This window comes from Fulmarus glacialis, unplaced genomic scaffold, assembly GCF_000690835.1.
Source record: "Fulmarus glacialis isolate BGI_N327 unplaced genomic scaffold, ASM69083v1 scaffold9513, whole genome shotgun sequence".
NCBI classification, from domain to species: domain Eukaryota; kingdom Metazoa; phylum Chordata; class Aves; order Procellariiformes; family Procellariidae; genus Fulmarus; species Fulmarus glacialis.
Genome location: NW_009201002.1, coordinates 18,335 through 40,642, shown reverse-complemented (window position 1 = coordinate 40,642; position 22,308 = coordinate 18,335). Strand labels below are relative to the sequence as shown.

General features: G+C 39.4%; 1 protein-coding gene across 1 annotated transcript in view; it reads left to right on the top strand.

Moving 5' to 3' along the window:
• Positions 1–22,308, top strand: part of TENM2 (teneurin transmembrane protein 2) — a gene marked incomplete at its 5' end in the record, with an annotated part of 39,986 nt that overhangs the window by 7,445 nt on the left and 10,233 nt on the right. The window contains 6 exons of the mRNA XM_009573777.1: positions 2,730–2,750; positions 6,718–6,950; positions 8,474–8,628; positions 9,123–9,997; positions 16,758–16,933; positions 18,517–18,752. Coding sequence (XP_009572072.1) covers positions 2,730–2,750; positions 6,718–6,950; positions 8,474–8,628; positions 9,123–9,997; positions 16,758–16,933; positions 18,517–18,752 — 1,696 coding nt within the window. The remainder of the gene's footprint in view (positions 1–2,729; positions 2,751–6,717; positions 6,951–8,473; positions 8,629–9,122; positions 9,998–16,757; positions 16,934–18,516; positions 18,753–22,308) is intronic.

Genomic DNA, 22,308 nt, shown 5'->3' with positions numbered 1-22,308 from the left:
TTTGATACAACCTTCACTCAGTACTATACATCATTTGGTTTTGTTTGAAAACTACAGAATTGACTGCCCTGAGGTATTCAGCCACAGTGATAAGCGAAGGTATAACAGTCTTATGAGGTTAGAAGGTCTTCCTATCAATGGTTTTGAGAGCCACTTTCCCACTTCTTTCCCATACTCGTAAGTCTATTTCTGTAGGTTGGCAAGTGCAGTTAAGATTGACATACAGAGTCACTTTGCATCATCAGAACTCCTTTCAAGATTGCATCTCTGTCCCCCCTGTCCCGTGCCTCCCCCTCCCAACATTAAGATTTAGTCTTAATAGGGAAGGCATGAGTGTAGAGTGTACCACTTCACCCATTTCTGTTCCATCTCCTTTTTTCATTCTTCTAGGAGAGGCAAGAGCTATTGCTTCAAACCGTAACTCATGTAACTGGACCTTGTAGTTACAACACTGTTGAGTATTCGCAGAAAAATGAGGAAAAATACCTTGCATTGGCTGTCTTCTGATACTTCTGCAGCCCACTCAGGCATTAGGATTAGTGCTCTTGTAAACTGAATATAGCTGCAAAATACATTGAATGAATTTAGGTCATTAGTCTTTTTTTTAATGATAGGGCCAATAATCAATTCCTCTGCTTCCACCGTACTTTTAGTTTTTAATTAGTGGGAAAAAGTGCAAAATGATTCGACTGTTAGAGAATAGGAGGCCTAGCTCTATTTTACACCTCTCTTCCATTCATGTCATTCTGTGGATGTCACTGTTGTGAATTCTGATTTATATAAGAGAAAAGAGATCCAATTCAGGCCAATTCTACTCTGAAATCACTCTCTGACACCTACCTCATACACCATAAGGCTGCCTGATTATATTTAAAAAAAAAAAAAGAGTCATAGATTATCCAGTGCTTTCTGCTAGCAGCTCAGTATAAACCACAGAAGGTAGCTGGTATGGATTGTGTGACCTGCTGTAAATACTTGTATCAATATACACTATAACCCTGCATTATATAGAATATGCTGATTTTTTTCTTCTAATTTGTTCAGTTCTGTTTAGCTTTCTAGTAAATAGGATTATAGCTTTATAGTGAAGAGAAGCATTTTCAAATTAGGATACTTAATATAAGGCATTTATATGCACCTCACTTCCTAATATCAGCCAGTGACAAAGTTTCCTAGCACACCTGATATTTGAAAATGTTGTCTCCAAGTTTACGACAGTATTAGTCTGAGCACTTCGCTTTCTTTCTATGCAAGAGAGAACTTGGGCTTTTCAGCAAGTGAGGGACAGTGGGAAAGGACATCAATAAAGAAACAGAAGATGGACTTCTTAATCTGTTTTTTTCCACTTTCTCTTTTCTTTTATGAACGTCTGTTTTCCATAGTGTGGTTTCTTTAGCTTCTGTTATAACTATTAGCAATTAACAATAAAGCTATTGTATTTTGAGTGCTGTTGGACAGCTGCAAATGACTTGACATACAGATTTTTAGGATTTGCAGTGATGTCTTTTGCCCCCTGTTCCTCTAAAGGGAATTAAGGTCCATTCTAGCAAACATCATCTATAGCAATAATTGTGATTCAGTGGTCATCTTAAAATCTGTATGAGTTACACGGGTAAGAGTTTGAAGATTTGAGTCGTTTAAATATGAACAAGAGCAGGGTCTTCAGCTAGTATCAAGTAGCTTGAATAACATTGCAAATAGTATGTCCATAAGTATTACAAACCAAATGCATCACTTTATTTAGATTTCACAATGGATGTAATTTTGGTTTTACGTAAGCCAATATAAATCTTGAGTAACTTTATAAGTCAGAATATCCCAGTGTGCATATTTACCTCACACTGTCCATTATGAAGGTGCCTGATCTGCGTGGCTAATAGGAATTTTGACTCAAGAGTGTTGCATGTCACATTTAACATTGGTATTGCAAGTTTGGGGCTGTGCATTGAGGGCTGCAGCTCAGGAGTCACGCAGCTCTTTGTTTCTTTCAGTGGATATTCCTAAATGGAAATGACATAAACACAGTGAAACACTGTGGTGTGGAGAATGTATTCATTTACTTCTGGGAAGTAGAGAATACTTGTCCTTCGACTTTGTGTCTAGACAGTAAACTAGGGATCAGTTAATGCTATATATCTCCCATTGTACAGTATCTTACTGCTCACTTAGAAGGTTTTTTTTTTACCCTAAGCTTTGCTTTGATGGACTTAAATAGATACCAAGTAGCATCCAAACTTGCTTTAAGCAGTTATTTTAGAGACCGGGGGGAGAGGAAAATAAACTGTGTAGTAGAAATGTGTTTAGAAATAGCCTGTTGGAAAACTGTTTTGATTAAAGAGGTTGCCTCCAACTGGAGGACAATATCCTAAGCCCAGTGCTTCCCCCTTCCCAGTTCTGCCAGTTACTTCCTAGAAAACTGCCAGTGTCTCTCGCTCCTAGCCCACAAGCTACACAGGTTTCCATGTGCAAACTCTTTCAATGGTCCGGAAAGTTTCCTGTAAAATATATGGGGGGTGGGGGTTGGGGGCAGGGGTATCCTACTAGGGAACTAGCTTGCAACTCTATCACTCCCAGTCGCTCTTCATCCGTAAACCAAGCTAAGGCTAGTGCTGAAAAGAGATATCTTCTCCTGTGTCCTTTTGTAAAATAAAACAAATACTATGTTTGCTTTACCATCTATTCTTCAGCTAACTGTTTGTTCTTTTTTCTTCTGTTCCCTTTCTATAAAGAAATAAAGAGTTTAAACATAGGTAAGACACGAGCTCTTTCCCATATAATTTGATATGGTTTGTTTGCTTCATTGTGTTTGCTTTTTGTGTTGTGCTTCTTGTGTAATGTTATGTTCTTCATGTACCATATATAGAAACATTTTTATGTGCTAATTGTGTGTTATGAATATGATAAGCGTTAGCAATTATGAAATGCAGTCAAAAAGCAACCAAATAAGTTCTGACAGTAATTAGAAATTTCTAGTAGAATGCAAGTATAATGAACCCCAAGCTAACTTCTATATAAGCACTTCTCCGTGCTGTCTATAATTGGTCTAAATGGTTAAGGTAAACTACAACAGCAGTTTTACAAATGCCAGAAAGGTTCACAAAAGCACTAATGACTGCAAATAGGTCAAAAACTCATTTTCCGGTCATTAATGATTTTCTGAACCCTCTGTCCTTTTTCATAATTTAGTTTCTGTTTTCTTTCATCAAATACATTTAACAGTCATTCAACCCATGGGGCTGGTTGTATGCAACGACTAGATGCAGTCATTCGACTATAAGATTCGTGAGGGAGGCATAACCTTTCCGAATGTTAGGAGAAAAGGTTTTTCGTCGTCTCAGCTGAGCACTAGGCCTTCTGGATGGCAGCAGCATAGGAAACACTTGTACCTTCTTCCGTGCCACACCTGGGATGGGGGGGATGTTTACCCTGGGGAATATCAAGGGCAAGAACAAGAAGAGCTGTTGTAAATATTCCATAGTGTCCTGTGCATCACCCCTTTAAAACCATACTTTCCATTTCTATAATACAAGTTAGATGCAAAAGATGTCTAGACTAAACAGTGTAATTTCCCCTTTACAATATATTTTGGTATAGCAAGTGTAACTCCACTAAATTTTCTTATCTGGATGAATTAATTCACAATTTGCTAATGATTATTGGTGATGCTGGAGGCTTCTCATTTGCAACTATAAGCTTAGTTAATTTTTCAGGTGCTTAGAGATTTGCTCTGGGCAGCTTCTCTTTTTGGTTAAATTTAAAGAAAAGCTATTGTTGCACTGTTGTGAATTTGATGCACGTATGAGAAGAATAGGGAGGACAAGCTGATCCTGCCTGTACTTGCTGTCAGGCAGCAGGCTCCCTCACAGACCAGAGCAAGGCTGCATGTGGTGGTAAGTTCCATCCACTGGGGAGGGCTAGAGGAGGAGACATTATTGGCAGAGGCCTCTGAGCAATACTGAATGTTATGGAAAACCTTTTAAAACAAGGTACATGCCTTGGCTTCCTGTAACTCGAATAAAAGATTACAATGGCACGGAGAAAAGAGAGGCAGAGGTCTTTAATTGCTCAGATGCCAGTCTGAGAAATATTTACTACTCATTTATAAAATACATCCCTGTTTGATGTAATAATCTTGTCGTTTCTTTGGGGACACTGTGAGTGCAGGTCGCCTTCCACCAGTCATTTTCTGCCAAAGTCCCTCAAATATTTCACATGGAGAGTCTTCCACGACCTGTTCCCTTACCGAGCTCAGGAAAGAGCAAAGGGGCGTACAGCAGGTCTGCAGCTCCAGTGAGTTGCTCCCTGATCTGAACAAAAGCTCATGACTGACTCCCTGGCAAAACTGCCCCGAGGGAGATTCCAGAGAAGAAAGACAGGGTGAGCTCCATGGACACACCAATGACTGCAGGAGAGGAGAGGGAAATAAGCCAGTGTTCTGCCATTGCTCTTTACCCTGACTCATACCTTACCCATCCTGGTAACAGTGGGACATCCCCAAGGCTAGCTGTGGGCAGAAGGGAAGCAGGGGTGTGCTCCCTCAGGAAGACAGGCACAGGCTGGCAAAAGCATGTCCGAAAAGAAGAGAAACCCTTCCAGTCTCACCGAGTGGCTGCTGCTCCGTGTCAGGGAGCAGAGCAGCTCCCCCAGGCACTGTTGTGAGCAGCCCCCATCACTGAGACCAAGCAAGGCCCCTGCCCCCGGCAGCAAGCAGCTATGTCTGTGCCCGGCTGCAGTTTGTACCTGCCTCAGGTCTCCCCGTTCGGCCGAGGTGGGGGTGCCACGTGCTTTGGAAGGGCCAGGCAAAAGGCACTCTGGGCCGGAGCCCAGCAGGGAGACAGCAGCAGCGAGCCTGCAGCAGCAGCAAAGCCTCGAGCTAAGTTTGGGTGTATTTGTGAAGTATGGCACAACACTAGCATCACAACAAAGTTTAGGGAAAAGCATGGTGGAAGGAGAGAGCAGAATTTCAAAACAGTGACAAATGTGCAGGTGTTTGTATGGCTCAGATACTCGAGAGACTGGAGAAATCTTGTGAATGGAAAGAAGTAATTTTATTTGTGGCAAAGAAGGCGGCGCTTTGTTTTGGAGGGATGAGAAGGAATGTGGCAAAAGTCTAGTGAAGAGGTGCAGAGTGCTGCTGAAGATAAGGAGAGGAACTTGGGGAATAAAGAGATTGTGCTCTAATCTCAAGCATGTCATTAGTCTCCCTGCATAACTTCGTCTATACCACTTAACCTCTCTGTGCCTCAGTTTCCTCCTCTGTAAAATGGGTATAATACCCATCTTTTTAAAGTACTTTGCGATCCATGCATGAAATAAACCTGCCAAGTTTTTTTCGTTTACTGTATTTTTTCATCTCTAATTTCTACACTCCTAGACTTCAGCAGATGGTATTACCTCTGCCTACTGAATTTTTTTATTCCTGCTTTCTGCAGTTTTAGAACAAACTGTTACTGACCTAAAGTCATGACACGTCCAAGACTGGCATAGAGGAAGATAACTGTAGAAAGTGGTATTTTTGGGCCTCCTCATTCCTCCAAATCTGGTCATGACCACATGAACGCAGTTGTCTTTGTGCTGCTGATAATCTATCTGCCAAAGTGGCCTTACCATAGTTTCAGCGAGTCTGATCAAGAAATGGCTTATGTCCATCATAACTTACCTCTGTGTACCCTCACTCTTGGAGATGGGCACTTTTGCCACATGAAACTAGGAGTGTGGATATTTGGAGGCAAATATCTCTGGTTACTGGTAAGTAACCTTCATTTTTTTTTCTTCCTGTCTTCATTTGTCTTCTATGCTTTGAAACCACCGTTGACCTTATTTACGCTCACCCATAGGCTCCAAAGGCTGGAAAATTCACATCATGCTTAAAATCCAACTAAATTGAGTTAAACTAGCCAGGCAAGATTTTGAAAATGTTTCTGCACTACAGTTCTGTGTGTGTGAATGTGTATATATCGTGAAGACTGACATTTCTCAATTTGCAGATGATTTGCTAAAGTAGTTCCAAAATGTGACAAGCTGTCAAAAAACATATATTTCAGAAGAGAAGTCACTTTCCATATGAGCACCCATTCTAATTGCAAACTGAGGACCAGTTTTTCAATAACAGAAGGTTTGGAGTTAAAGTCAGACACTTGGGGTCTCTGGTTTTAGTTACATAACCAACTTCATCTGCCGTAAATGAGATTCTTGATAAGAATGAATGAGAACAAATTTGCTTTAGAAATAAATTTGTTATGCCTCTGCCTCCTATTTACACAAGACCTCGCAAATCTTGTGGCGTAATATAAGTAACTCAGAAGCTGATTCTTTGATCTTACTCCTATGACTTCTTTCAAGGGAAGTTAAACAAGGCGGCAGGGAGGGGAGGCAACAGTTAGGGATAAGCCAAAGAGAATTGACCTGGAGCAGATCTAAAGGGCTAAAGAGATCAAGAGGAAAGTCTGCTGTGCAGTTTTGGCTTATTGGGCTCTGCTGTGCAAGGTTTGGTGTAGCAGGATGAATGAGTTTTAAATTACAATCCTTCTGAAACACTGACCAAGCCCTAATCAAGTCAGGTCCTCAGATGGCAGTCCTTCAGACCCACCTCTGTATGAAGGTGTCAGACTTTCTTTCCAGATATCTCTGTGCCTGATGACTATCTAAGCTCTGAAAACCTGTGAAGTTTCTAGACTGCTCAGCTGTTTCTGTTTTATGCTTTCTTTTTCTCTAAAGCAACAATCCTGCTCATAAATACTATCTGGCCGTGGACCCTGTTTCAGGCTCACTGTACGTATCGGACACCAATAGTCGACGGATATACAAAGTCAAGTCCCTCACTGGCACGAAAGACCTAGCTGGTAACTCTGAAGTGGTAGCAGGGACTGGAGAGCAATGCCTGCCCTTTGACGAAGCCAGATGCGGGGATGGAGGGAAGGCAGTGGACGCAACCCTAATGAGCCCTCGAGGTAAAGTAGGAAAAGAAGCTGGAGAAAATGACTGCGTGAGGCTAGGCTGGATGTGGAAATAATTATCTGGCAATTAAATCACTCCTTGCTTGGTAATTTTTATTCTGGGCTTTAATTACAGTGGATTGGCAAGTGTTCGTGCTTTGTTTAGTTAAAGCAAACTTTATTACCCCAACACTGAATGCTGCAAAAGGAGAACAGAACACAAATTAGCAGGGTACCGCTCACTCCAAGAAGCAAGCATGTAAACTGGGAAACAAATTACTGTTTGATATACAGTCTTCGGGGAGAAAAACTGCCTGCTGTGGCTTTTTTCTGAGTTTTTATTCTATGTATCCTGTTTTTCTTCAGAGGCAGAGGAAAAATAAAAGGATTTTTGCCCTTTCCAGTTTCTAATTTTTAACAAGAAGTTTTTAAGATGATGTAGAGATTTGGGGACGTGTTTCTTTTTAAGATTTTTTTTCCGTTGTTTCATCTTAATTGTAAGCTTGAATTAATCAGGTGTATTGGCAGGTGTTTCAAATATCTTTGGGTTTTATTTCAATGGTTGAAAATAGCTAGATGATCGTAAAAGCGAATAAAAGTGAAAGGTCCTATTTCTTTGTATAGGTAATAGTTTCAGTTAATACATACAGAGTATATTAACAGGACAGAGATGCTTGCATGTTTTAAGTTAAGCCTCTACATAGAAGTTAAGAAGATAAAGCTGTATCTTCTCTCACTGGCCAATAGGATGAGCACTGCAACCATTTGAAGACAAAATTTTTAGATCAATATTTTATTTTCAGCCCAAGAAAGGCAGCACGCCAAATCAAAGCAGGAAAGGCAAGTGAGAAAAAGCCTGCCCTCCTTCACAACAGGCAGCAGCATCCTTCTGTTCCTCCAAGAGAGCACCCTTTCATTCTGTGCTTTTCCTCTCTAAGGACTCCCAATGTGACAGCATTGAACCTTTCCTTTTTTCCTAGGCTGGAAACCCCTGTGTCTTCATCTGGAAACACCAGATGTTCTTCCCCTATTCCTTACTGCAACAGGTCAAAGAATTAAAAAATATCCTGAAAGAATATAATGTCCTCTTAATTTTCCAAGATTTTTAAAGCAATTGTAAAAGATTTCTAAAAATTCTTCATCCTTATTAGATCCTTCAGATGAAGAAAGCAACACCTCAAATTTCTGAGATATTAAAACTTAGGAGATAATTTTTTTTGTTGGGTTTATGTAGTATATCATACAGAGTTTGAATTTAGAAATAAGCTGATGTATTCTGATGGCTCTCTGGCATGTTTGGGGGATTTCTGTGTTTTTCTTTTCTTTAAAGCCCCAAAGGATAAACCTGCTTGATGCCATTTATTCAGCAGAACTACAGGTAGTTGGAGGGTTCCAGGACCCGTGCTCAGGTTGGAAGGGAGGAAAGAACAGGGGAAGTGAACAAACGTCACTGTCTTGTAAACTTGTTAATAAGATGAAGCCTGCCTTGAAGCTAGGAGCCTCGCTGCTTCACTGATGCCTGGTTTTTATATTTGCAGGAATTGCAGTGGATAAGTACGGACTCATGTATTTTGTTGATGCCACTATGATTAGAAAAGTGGATCAGAACGGAATTATATCAACCCTGCTGGGCTCCAATGACCTAACTGCTGTTCGACCTCTCAGCTGTGATTCCAGCATGGATGTCACCCAGGTAGACTCTTACCGCATTTATTTTCTTCTCTGCCTTAGAAGAGATGGGCATCTATTTTGGATGACTGCCTGGCCACTTAAGAAATACATTATGCAGCACAAGATGATAGCATATTTGATTCATTACTGAAATGAGTGAACCATCCTTTTACTGTGGCTAACACAGGTTATTTATGCAACTATAGAGAAATAAGGTTGAGATAATGGGAGTTATTGTGTTAATTGCCTGTTTTTCTGTAATTATTGTAGAGCTTTCACAATGTAGCATTCATTCTTTGCACAGAAACACAATTAGCCAAAGTTACCACTGCACGTAGCTTTAATATTTCCGAAAAACAAAATCATTGTTTGAAATAGTTGCCGTTCATGACTTGGTTTCATGATTTACGCTGATAAACCCCTCACTAATTTGCTATTGTTACACATGGAATTTTAAACACTAGAAGTGTACTTTTCAGTTATGAGTTTTACAGTAATAATTTGTGCAACTCATAGGTACGGCTGGAGTGGCCTACTGATCTCGCTGTCAATCCCATGGACAACTCACTTTATGTCCTAGAGAACAATGTTATTTTGCGGATCACAGAAAATCATCAAGTTAGCATTATTGCTGGACGCCCCATGCACTGCCAGGTTCCTGGTATAGACTACTCTCTTAGCAAACTGGCTATTCATTCTGCACTTGAATCAGCCAGTGCCATTGCCATCTCACACACAGGAGTTCTTTACATCAGTGAGACAGATGAAAAAAAAATTAATCGGCTACGCCAGGTAACTACCAATGGAGAAATATGCCTTCTTGCAGGGGCAGCGTCAGACTGTGATTGCAAAAATGATGTCAACTGTAATTGCTATTCTGGGGATGATGGGTATGCCACTGATGCCATCTTAAATTCACCATCTTCCTTAGCTGTGGCCCCAGATGGTACCATCTACATAGCTGATCTTGGAAATATCCGCATTAGGGCTGTCAGTAAAAACAGGCCCATTCTTAATTCTTTTAACCAATATGAAGCTGCATCTCCAGGAGAACAGGAGCTGTATGTCTTCAATGCTGATGGGATTCACCAGTACACTCTCAGCCTTGTTACCGGGGAGTACTTGTACAATTTCACCTATAGCAGCGATAACGATGTCACGGAGGTGATGGACAACAATGGCAACTCCTTGAAGGTCCGTCGGGATGCCAGTGGGATGCCCCGCCATTTACTGATGCCGGATAATCAGATTGTCACGCTGGCTGTTGGCACTAATGGTGGACTCAAGCTAGTCTCAACACAGACCCTGGAGCTCGGATTAATGACATATAACGGAAACAGTGGTCTCTTAGCAACGAAGAGTGATGAAACAGGATGGACAACATTTTATGAGTAAGAATGTTTTTGGATATATTAAGCGTACATTTATTTTCAAATGGTAGTGAGTAGGCCCTAAACTGACCCTGCTGAAATTTGTTGTAGGCTTTTCACTGATACTGAGTAAGGCCGTTACATCTCAGTCTGGTGTGATACTGGAAATGATTAAGTGGCTTCTTACTTCATCAGTTTTGCCGAGTCCTTTGGGTGGGTACCGAACCACCTAAATTCCTGCCCGCAGTTTGAGGCCAGTGGGGAAGCTCACCCACCTCCAGCACGAAGGACTGTGTACCACACTCAGGAACCGTGTTTGATTTACCAGATTGGGCCCCTGCTCTCAGTCGTCAGCAAGGCTGCAGATAGCTCACATCCAGACCAGTCCCCGGCAATCTATGGCTCCTACTGAGCTGCCTCGCTCTAGCAACCCCAATGCTGCGGTTCCTTTTGGAACTCAAATTATATATCTTGCTGTTCAGACTCATATATTACTCACGGTTGTTAAAATGTTGATTAACTTCACTGATTGTTCATTCTTGAGACAAGTGAGGAAATGAGATCCCCAGCTATCTGTCAGACCCCTGGTGTAACTTCCATAATTTGTAGGTAACCCAAAAGCACACTGGTGTTCATGAGCATATGGATTAAAACGACAGAACTTCCTCTTTAAAGGAAATTCATCAGAGACGAAGTTCAAAAGTATATTAAAAATCTAGAAAAACTAGTCAGATTTTTATTAATAGTAATGCTATTCTTAGTAGTCTTATTGCCATTTATTGATCAAAACAATTTTAAAAATAGAAGCTAAACGATATATTGAAAATATGTATAATTTTTAAGTATGGCAAGTCTGATGCCATATATTTTGTTTGAAATGGTTAGTTAATGATTACTAAATACCATTTCTCAAATTAGTGGGTAGAAAGTATGAATAGGGGTTTATATTTAATTTTACATTGTAGGCTTATTTTTAAGGTTACAGACTAGCAATGACGCACACCTATTTTAGTTTTTTAATGCATTCATCTTGGCCACCTCTTACTTTCTTTTTAGAGAAAACATAAGTAATGCAGGAATAAAAAGAACTGTGTTCAGACTGCTCAAAATATATCTAAATCAGCATTGCATATCAGTATTTTGTCCACTATGTGTTTCGTTTCTGTAAAAAGGAAAGCAGTGCCCTCTCGTGGTCCCCTTCTGATGTGGCCCTGGAAATTGAACCACTGCAATTTTTCATCTAGACTGTGGGTAGAGATGTGGAATTTTTTTCTCCTTAATATTTTGCAAAGAGTATTTCTTTACCACACATCAGTTACAAAAATAATCCAGTTATGTGAACGCATGAAGGTATTACCTGCTGATTACAAGATCAAGTAAAAGCTCACTGTGCTAGACGGTGGTAAAATCTCACATTATTGCTGATGAGATGTGGATGCCTTTCTAGGTAGGGGGTTTTGTTGTTGTTTTTTCCTTAATAGCTAGCTCAAGATTCAGATCAGAAGTCATATAAACTAGTTATTTCTAAAAACACCAGTAATTAATTGTAGAAAATGAAATGGCAAAGTAATTTAAAACTCTACATGAAAATCAATGAAACGTTAAAAAAGGTCATCAGAAAGTTACAAGTTACAAAACTGGTATAACCGGTGGCTAAGAATCACATGAAGTACTAAGTTAGCATGATTTATTAGAAAAATTGTACTACGATTCCTAAGTAAATATAGAAGGTAGGTGCTTTGATGTCTTACTGAGATGCATCTGAAAATATTATTTAGTGTGTATATAGTGCTGACATGTTACCTAGATTTTTTTCCAAGATCAGATAAGAGAAGATGTGCAACCCTTACCTCAAGTCAGTGGAAGTTAAGTACCATATGTAGGTCTAAGTAGTACAGCCTGAGGTACTGTCTTAGATGATTAGTAACTTTGATGAGGCGGTGGAAATAACTTACTTTCTCCCAGATTTGTACATACATTTTCATAAGCATAGATCCCACAGATGAGAGGACAGTATAGTCATTTTTTGCATTAAAAATGCATATGCTTTATAATGCATGTATAAAATGAACTATACATGGTGACTGTTATCTAGGTTAAAAAAAAAAAAGCCATAAAATGTGATTCACAAAGACATTAAAAGAAGATATGTATCTCTATATGTGCATGGAAAGCCCTATGCGAGGACTAGAAGTCAGCTACATGCACTGGAGATACTCATTACAAAATACCAGAAAAATAGAAGCAACTCCTTCAGGCTGATCCTAAGCAGCTGACTTGCAGTAACTCCTTAATATGCTTTTGTCATCTCACATACCCCCACAATTGAGGGGTTTATTAATAAGATTATAAGAATTATTTAAATCAAACTTACAAACCTAAACAATCACAGTGCACAGTCACTCAATACTGGTTTCTGGTTTCTACTTGTTCTTCGAAGCAGCTCCAAGGGGAAAATTCTGTATTCATCATTATGCAATTTATTTTGGTAGCTATAAGTTACTATGAATTGAAGATGAAATACTTAGCCAATGAGAGTTTGTAAGGACAACAAAATAGTTTTCTGTGCCATTACATTAATGCATTCATGCAGAGATAACCAATACCCAAAATTGTTAATATGGCAGCAGAACTGGAAAAGAACAAATGTCTTTTAAGTAGTAAAATACTACATGAACTAAAGTTCTTACGAAAAATTTATTTCAGTGCATTTATATCAACCAGATGTTGAAGTGCAGTGCTATCTTGTTGGGTATATTCCTTTCTTTTATCTGCAGCTGCACCCTGAAAATGCTCACAGAATTAAATTTGTACAGTATATCTAGGTGTGCATGTGTATACGCAGAGAAATGCATATACAAACTATTTTTGTGTGTGTGTATACACACTCCATATGTATATTTTATATATAGTGCGTGTGTATATGCACGCAGTTCATTTGCAGTAGGAACAGGCAAGGCTCTTAAATAATGTAACAGCTACCAGCAGGCTCACACAGGGTAATTTAAGCTTGGTTTTGGGCATGAAGCACAGATCTTTGAAGTGGTCCTCAGTGGTATTCCACTTGGTCTTGGGAGCATCCTAAGAGAATGCTGCAGTTTTCTTCTTGAATCAGCTTAGTTTTTACAAGGGAGAGAAAATAGGGATATATGTAAATGTATGTGGATCTGCACCTTGCCCTGCTCCATGTTAAGTCAAAAGCTGCTGTTACTCCTTTCTGCAGTACTGTGTGTGGCACTGTCCTAGCTACTCCTACCTACAAACTGTCGAGCAGTACACGTCTCAAACCTCAAAGACCAGAATGCTAGCAATAAAAATTGCATAAGATATAGAAGTGCCATAATGTTGTACAGGGAAGGACAGCCTTCAGTGCATTATCACAAGCCCACTGAAGGGTTGCACAGGCCAGATACTTGTAGCTATCTGAGAAGGTGCCAAACAAGTGCTCAGCTGTGTCTCACGGTTGAGCTACAGCTGTGTTGGGTGGCCCAGCCCAGGCGAGCTGGCTGTGGCCGGCTCAGAGCCGCCGGGCTGTCGGGCACCATCTCCAGGCTGCAGGCAGAACCGGCCGAGAGCTTTCGTGTCTGCCCGGGTGGCTGGTGTTAGCCAGAGTGTCCTGGGAACTACGGTCTTGGAAACCTTTGCCTGCTCGGGCAGGCTTGGTCGCAATTAGCAATATGTTAGCGAGTTAGTAGTGGGCACAGGGAGATACTGGTTTTTTAAGATACTGGGATTAAGAAAGGATCTCTCCCCTTGTAATCTTATTAGTAGAAAAATTGGATGAAACCATCCCAAATTGGGATGAAACCTTACTCTAACTGAAGTCAGTAGCAAAAGCTCAGGAATTTCAATGTAGCCAGAATCCACCTCATGTGAAGATATAAAATTGCCTTATCAGATCTGATTCATCTAGCCTGATGCTGTGTCATAGACTGTGATATGTAGTGGCTGCTTCTGAAGAAGATACCAAGAACTCCCAGGTCAATTAGTATATTTTCCATTGCAAAATTTTCTTTTTTTACTTCATTAGACCTGGGTTCATGTCATGAAGAAGAAAGGTATATAACCATTTAATTCCTATATAGCTTTATTCTTATTATTCAGGTAAATGTCTGGGTGTTGTATTCAACTAAGCACTTGCTTTCACATAATACAGAAATTTAAAAAAAAAACCCTCAATAATATGTCACTTCTAAATTTTGTAGTACGTAAAAGGTTTCTGTTTTATTAATTTTAAATTTTTTACCTTTAAGGTATTTTTTTAAAATAGGATTTTATTGATGCAATGAATAAAGTAGAAATGCCTTCTTTATACATTGGTATTGCAGTGTGTATATGTCATTTAAGTAGTGAAGTTTTTATATGTCTAGCTTGTAAACTAAATGGTCTGCAGGTCTTCATAGAGAGTACTTTTGTATGTATCACTTTAAGCGTGTCCATCCCTTGCTTATAAACCCTTTTAATCTCTGCCATTGCTGATTTCAAAAATTGTGACCAGCACTGGGAAACATGCCCCATGACGGGGGGCAAAACACTGATTTCTAGAAATAGCATTAGAATATTTTCATTTTTCTGTTTCAGTCCCTGTACATCCTCATCAATATTTACTTTTTAGACTGCCCTTGCACTTTGAACAGAGATTTTCAGTGAGTAGCCCACAGCAATCCCCAGGAATTTTTCCTGGGTTAATTAAAAACCCAGCAATGTGAATGAAGTGTTTAAATTAATGTCTCATTTGCATTGCCTAAAATATATTCGCTGATGGGGAATTTTGCCAACCAGTTTTCTGGATGTTCACCAAGCTCTGCATAGTCACACCGAAGCCACTCATAGACTTTTCTAGTTTGTCCTAAATAACATTGTCTCTTCTGTAATATTTGACACGTAACTATTCTCTTCATCACTCTGCTAATCGCTGACCATACCAAAGTAGTCCACATACAGACTCTTATCTCATTATTAATCTTTGAGATTTTTGAAACTGTCCATTTTTGGTACTTTTTGTTTTTCCTTGCTAGATGGATGCTTGACTGGATCAAGTTCTTCCCTCATCTATACTTTATGAATACTTTTCAATATTTTTTTGTGAAGACCTTTATATAGACTTAACTAAACCTCCTTTCATAGATAATCTCAACATACTACTTTCATCCAGAATCTTGTTGATATGGTAAAAAAAAATTATATAAATATATATATATGGGTAGAAACTTGTGACTTTTATTAAGAAAAATCATGCTGCTTAATCTTTATTTGGTCCTGAACTGCTTAAATGAACACAATATATTATTGGTCCCTTTTAGGTCGCATGATGCTTTGTTTTATTGATTTACTTCTTTGCCTAATGCTTCCATTGATTCTGGTAAGGCTTGTTGCTCCACAGGTGATTTTTTTCTTTCCTCCCCAATATTCAGTTGAATGGGTGCAACCCTTTGCAATGGATTTGAAAGACATGTTTTATATTTGTATTAACCAAGGAGCCAATTTGTGTATTAATTTTGGAGGTATGCTATACAGTTCAGGTGGCCTACTTTGAGGTTCCTGAATTATTTAATTGTAAAAAGCCATGTTGAAAGCACTGATTTTTTTTCATCTTTACAGCTAACCACAACGTACAAAGAACTCGGCTAGCTCCGTGATACTAAATGTGCTCCTCTTCTCTTCTGTTACTCTCAGGCAGTGCAATGGATTTACCAGTTCTCTTCCAGGCTTCCCGCTCCCTGGATTTCTACGTTCGAAGGATGACCAGTTGGTTTCAATCTCTACCTAAACTTTTCCCTTTTATCTACACAGGACATTTTTTCTTGCCTTTCTGCTGTTTAGAAGTATGTGCGCTTTGGTAGCGGCTGGGTGAGAGACTCTTGCTCAAGTAGAGAATTGCAGCAAGCAGAGTGTCAGACTGGAATACTGATTTTGTTTCAGGTCCCCATTTCTTGCCCTTAAGATCCAGGGGATTGCTTCTTTAGCATACGTATGCACACAAATATAGCATACTAAAGGAAAGGGAGAATCAGTATGATTTGATTTCAGGCAGCATTCCTTCTTTCCCCCCTCCTCAGGCTTTATACCTCTAAATAAATTTAACTCAATAAACTCATGGAGAGCCCTTTTTCTTTTATTTTTTTGTCTTTATGCCTCTGGAGCACTTAACTCATCTTCTAAGTTATATTCTGAGTGCTGACTGCTGCCCTTTGTGCAACTCCAACCTATCCTGTGCTTTAACTTCTCATCATTCATCTTTATCAGCCAAAATACTGACCCCAAAATGCAGTTCAATACCACAGAAAAGATCTAAATGAAATTATTATGTTCTCAAGCTGATATCTTTTTTAATCTCTTATGGCAAGTTTATTCCTTGATGTCACTTAAGACCATACTTAGTAGTTTCCACTAAGTATTCAATTGCAAATGTGCAGTGTATGCAATTGTACATTGTAGTATCCACCATATGTCCACTTCCTTAAAGTGAAATGCAACTATGAAAATACAGATAATTGTTTGAGCCAAATATCACTCGTTATATCCGTAATAATTTAATTTAATAATTTAAAAGATGCTATCCTGGATTTACATTCATGTAGTTGAGATTAGTATCTCTCAAAATTATTATTTCATCGTTACAGACTCTTTCAAGAACAGAGAAATAGGCATGGCCAGGATGTTCTTGAAAATCTGTTTAATTCTGGGGTTTTTGCACAAATGTGGTGAATTATTAATACATTGGGTATTGAAATGAACATATATCCTCATGCTTTTTTGCTCTCACTAACTTTTCTATTAGCTATGATCATGAAGGGCGTCTGACCAATGTAACACGTCCCACTGGAGTGGTAACTAGCCTTCATCGAGAAATGGAAAAGTCTATTACCATCGACATTGAGAATTCTAATCGGGATGACGATGTCACGGTCATCACAAATCTCTCCTCTGTGGAGGCTTCCTATACAGTTGTTCAAGGTACCAAAGCACACTTCTCAGCACATCTCCTAACCACACACACAACTTGAGAAAGCAATTCACAAAAGATTCGTGTCATTAGTACACTCATGAGCAGGGGAGAAATGTATAAGGTTTGCAAGAAAAACTCCCATAAAGCTCACTCCTAAAATGACAGGTCTTCAGGACAGGTAAGAGACATTTCACAATCATGCTTTGTGTCAAATATGGATGGTCATTATCTGCTGGTGTAAGTTAGTCCTGCCGTTACCTCTTGGGCCGGGTTCACTTTACCCACTCGCGTATTTCTCTGTACTTCACTGCAAAATTGGTTCTGACTTCAGTGCCAGAGAGATGCAGTCTGACTGCTGAATGTTGGCTGCCTGGGTAGAGATCCTTGTGGAGAGAGAGGCTCAGGTAGCCTCGTACTATTAGAAATGAAATCTTCCAAATTTATACGCTACCATTAAATAAAATGTAGAACAATCAGGGCAGTGGATGACTGCCATAGTTAGCACTTCTGAGAACAGTGTTACAGCCCAAGTACGGCCGGAGAGATCAGCAACAAAGTGGTTAAATGTTTGCACAGAGCTTTTCAGCACCGCCCAGACGTTGTATCTGATGAAGCGAAAACCGTCAGTTATCAAAGATAGACGGAAAGGAATTTGGTGAGTGATAGGGGTTTTTTTAATTAAGATATAATGTCACTGAATAAGAATATCATCATCGAACAATAGTCTCCTCCTGACATAAATGTCAACATTTATAGACTATTATACCATGACACGTCTGGTTACTAAGACTTTATTTCTCTTATACCAGATGATAAATTATGTAGATGCTGTCCTTCTGTCAGACAAATATTTATGTTTTGGTGACAGTGGCACACTGTAGCGCTCCATCCTGGCTGAGAATGGACTTGGCTGTGTCAAACAGCTGGAGAACTGCACGGCCATAAAAGTACGGGATTATTTTTATAACTGTTCTCCGACAGCCAGAAGGCCGGGTGTGCACATCAGGCTAGTGCACTTCCGGTGGGGTGGCAGGAAGGCAGGCAAGTAAAGGACTGTGGCTGCCAGCTTGCATTGCTGGAGCCTCACACTTTGAGGATTTAAAGCCAAACTGTAATTCTGTACAAAGCCTCTGCTTGGAGACAGTTTTTAAACAGAGGGAAAGGAAAAGAAGAGGCGCTTAACTTCTTCCCGCTCATAAAGAGTCCAGCAGTCTTTTTTTTTTTCTTTTTGTCCTGGAGTTTAATGGTTTGTTGTTTATTCAGCAGTTCAGTTTCAGGAGTTTTTGTTCATATTAGAAATAAATTACGTGGTTGAACACATATCACTGTGCATTTTGATTCACAATTAAGACTAAAGGGAAAACATAATGAAATAAACCCAGTATCTCTCTGCAGGCTCACTGTTACACTACTGTTCTTTACATAGAATCAGTAACATCTGTAATTTCCACCATAGTACCACGTAAATGGTAATTGCAGGCTGACTTCATTTAACATCAACAGGAGTGCAATAAAAACCCAATCAAATTAAGCTATATGTTTTCTTTATGACTGGAGTAGCTAAATTATTTTCTTTTCATTATTGCTGTAGATCAAGTGAGGAACAGCTACCAGCTCTGTAATAATGGTACTTTGAGAGTGATGTATGCCAATGGCATGAGCATTAGCTTTCACAGCGAACCTCATGTCCTGGCTGGGACTGTGACTCCCACCATAGGACGATGTAATATTTCTCTACCGATGGAAAACGGTTTAAACTCAATTGAATGGCGTCTGAGGAAGGAACAGATTAAAGGCAAAGTGACTGTGTTTGGAAGAAAGCTCAGGGTAAGTAGAATCTGTCATTACAATAATGATCTTTTCTTCTGTGGGCAGAAAATTAATTTTCCATTTTGAAGGACATGACTTTCCTGGTTTTACTTGTTAAAAATGTACAACTCTGGGATTGTCTGTGGTATGACAATCTTTTCTTTGTTTGAGAGGTCAGTTAACTGCATGGGATCATCTGCTGCAGTCAGCTACAGAAGCTTCATTACTAAAAGTATTCCAAAAGAGGTTGGTAAAAATACCCAGAATATTGCTGCAAGTCACTCTGCTTCTGAAGGTGGGGGGAAAAAAATCTGACCACTCACCATTTGTAAAAATGCTATGGCACACTTACCACAGTTAGTCCTGGGGAGCAAACACAATTACAGCTTGAGCGGTTACATTCTGCTGCAGTAAAATCCCCCTACAGATTCATTGAGACAGGCATATTGTGTTTATTCCCTTTCCCAAATGGCATGATTGGAAAATAATTGCCATAATTACAAAGTCATAAGCATAGGATAAGAAAGACACTCAGGTCATGTAATCCATCCCCTGCCAAATTAAAGATCTGCTGCAGCTGGATTAATCCCATTCTGTGCTTAGCTGGCCTGTTTTTCACCCCTTAAGTATCTAAACTTTCTCTGGCTGCTTCAGTGTATACAGTTTTGGAAGGGCTTTGAGATACTGGGCAGAAAACAAATGTAGCGCTGATCAAGTCCTGGTTCTTTTAATAATTCTTTCAACATCATTGGACGTGAGATACAGTTCTATGTGTTCAAGATGATATATCAAATGCAATATATGTAAACAATTATGTAGTAATTTACAAAAAAATAATAAGACTCGGATGTTAAATTTTGGTATTTTCCTATTGCTTAACATTTAATTCACAGTGTTGAATTAACAAGTCTTTCCTTATTCTCACAAATGCTCAGAATGCACCTATTGAGGAGAGGGGGAAGGTTAGACAAAAAGTGGAATGAGATTAGCAACTAATCCTTAATGACTAAATTTCATGGCTGTGTAATTGATTTTTGATGTGTTGACCTGCAGAAGTTGATTATAAGTAGAAAATAGATCAGCTCTGCATTTTGGCTAGGTGTTCAAAATAAAAATAAATAGGACCCTGAAATGAAATTGCTGTAATGCTAGCTCTCAATACTAAAAATTTAATAGAGGTACTTGTGGTAATTAGCTGAAGTTAAACATGTCTTAGAGCTGAAACCTTGCCTGAGATGCATTTTCTTGCATCATGTTTATGCAAATCAAAACACTGCTTTATCTAGCAACACCTCAACATTTAATTGTCTGGTGTTAGTTCCTGTAACAATAATCACATATCCATTTAGCTCTTTTAAATGAAAATCACTATGAGATTATAACAGGTTGAGTGGACTGAAAATGAAATTTGAAAATGAGGGAGAAAGCACAGAATTCATTTGCATCTCATTTATTCTAATTCACCTTTACAAATTGTTTAGTGAATGAAACAGAGCAAGTGTGTTGGAACACTGAGGGGAGCAGGTGGCAGGCAGGGTAGGCTGCGGCAGTGGGACAGCTGTGGCACGGAGCAGTACAGACGGGGGCACTGCTGCAGAACTAACGCAGCGCCGGGACGACCGGTGAGAGAGCGTGCGGAGCCATCTCCTGAATCCCCAATTCACAATCAAGTATTACTGAAAGGGATTGTTATTATATGGGATTCACCTCTTACGAGTACTTACCGGAGCCCATACCCCTTTTCTTCAATACTTGAAGGGGGCTTATAAGAAAGATGGGGACAGACTTTTTAGTAGGGCCTGTAGCGATAGCATAAGGGGGAATGGTTTTATGCTAAAAGACAGTAGATTTAGACTAGATATAAAGAAGACATTTTTCACAATGAGGGTGGTGAAACACTGGCACAGGTTGCCAAGAGAGGTGGTAGATGCCCCATCCCTGGAAACATTCAAGGTCAGGTTGGACGGGGCTCTGAGCAACCTGATCTAGTTGAATCAACTACGGATTGGATTCAATCCAGCTACAATCCCCACAGCAGGGGGCTTGGACTAGATGACCTTTAAAGGTCCCTTCCAACCCAAACCTCTCTATGATTCTGTGATTCTTCAGGCAGTGCTGCTACCTGTGCCCCCAGTTCTGCTCATCCGTGCTGTAGGCACGTCACAGCTGTACATGTCGGCCTCTGCAAACATGCCTGGGCAGACTTCATTAAGCTGAGAAAGGAAGACCTCCACTTCACCTTTATGTTATCCCACTTACTGTCCACTAGTATTTCATGCACCACACGTTCAGTGTCTTGTGGTAGTTTCAGATCAAGCCGTGATAAGATTCCCTTCTGAAGAGGTTTTTTTACAGTGCAGCATCACGTAAGTGATTTTTGTTGCAAGACCTTTACCCACGGCGCAAAGGGCTCGTCCCTACTGCCACTTGCTCAGCAGCAGCCAAGGGAAAACCAGATGTGCATGTAGGTAGTGGAACAAAAGAGAAAGAGCTTGTTAGGTAATCTTCAGTCATGATACTTGTAATAGTGTTATTAGTGTTCCCAGGAAGAGTGGGAGTTAGTCATTCTGTTTGGGTTTCTATATAATTAATATGACACTACAATTACACTCTCTGGTTTTACTTATTTTACAAATGAAACTGAAGTTACTGAATTATCCAAGCAGGTGCTTCTTTATTCTCCAAGTGATGTTTGTGTGTGTGCATAGCTCTTGTCTGTGTAATCATTAAAAAAACCTTAATCCTTTAGTTTTGTATGGCAAAAAACCTAATAACCTTTATAATATTTTTGAGAAAAGGGAGGATACCTGGAGTCAGACTTTCCTACATGCAGATTACAGTTGCAGTTACTGTAATGGAGGAAAGAAACCCCAGAAATCCCAACTGCTTTACGAAGCTTCAGAAATTAAAAAACAAAACAAAACAAAACAAAAAGAACAAAAACCCAAAAGCTAAAATTCGGTTCATAATCTTTCTGGAAGACTTTTTTTTTTTTGCTTTTTAGAAAAATCTGCCTGTCGTTAACAAATTGGGATCTTTCAGTCATACACTAACCCTTTAATGTTCTAGCTAAATGTTTTTGAGAAGTGAAAGCTCTCTTCTGCTTCCCCAAGAGCTCTGTGAAGGAAAGGGTTTTGATATGTCTCTGTCACCGGGATTGATCCTACACTTACAAAATTAGAGTAACCAGTTGAGAAAGTACTGATGTTGAGTTTGGCTTCCCTGGCTTTGTCTCCATTACAGTGGGAAAGCAGAATATGATTTATTTTGCCATGATGTTTTTAAAAAAATACCCTATCTTTTCTTTGAATCACAGAAGTTGTTGCTGGGATCACCTTCAGGAAAACCTACAGAAAACAGCTTTTTCTAATAATTGCCCACTGAGGAAATGCAAACTGTTAAAGAGCTAAATTTTATTAATGGAAAAAATTAGGATAATGAGCAATAATTTGAAATAATTATTTCTTTACAAACACAAAATTGTATTAATTTTAAATTTGCTTTCTGTATAACTGAATTCCTACAGAGTTGGTTGGGATGGGAATTGGGTTTACCCCTGCCAGTGAAAATATCT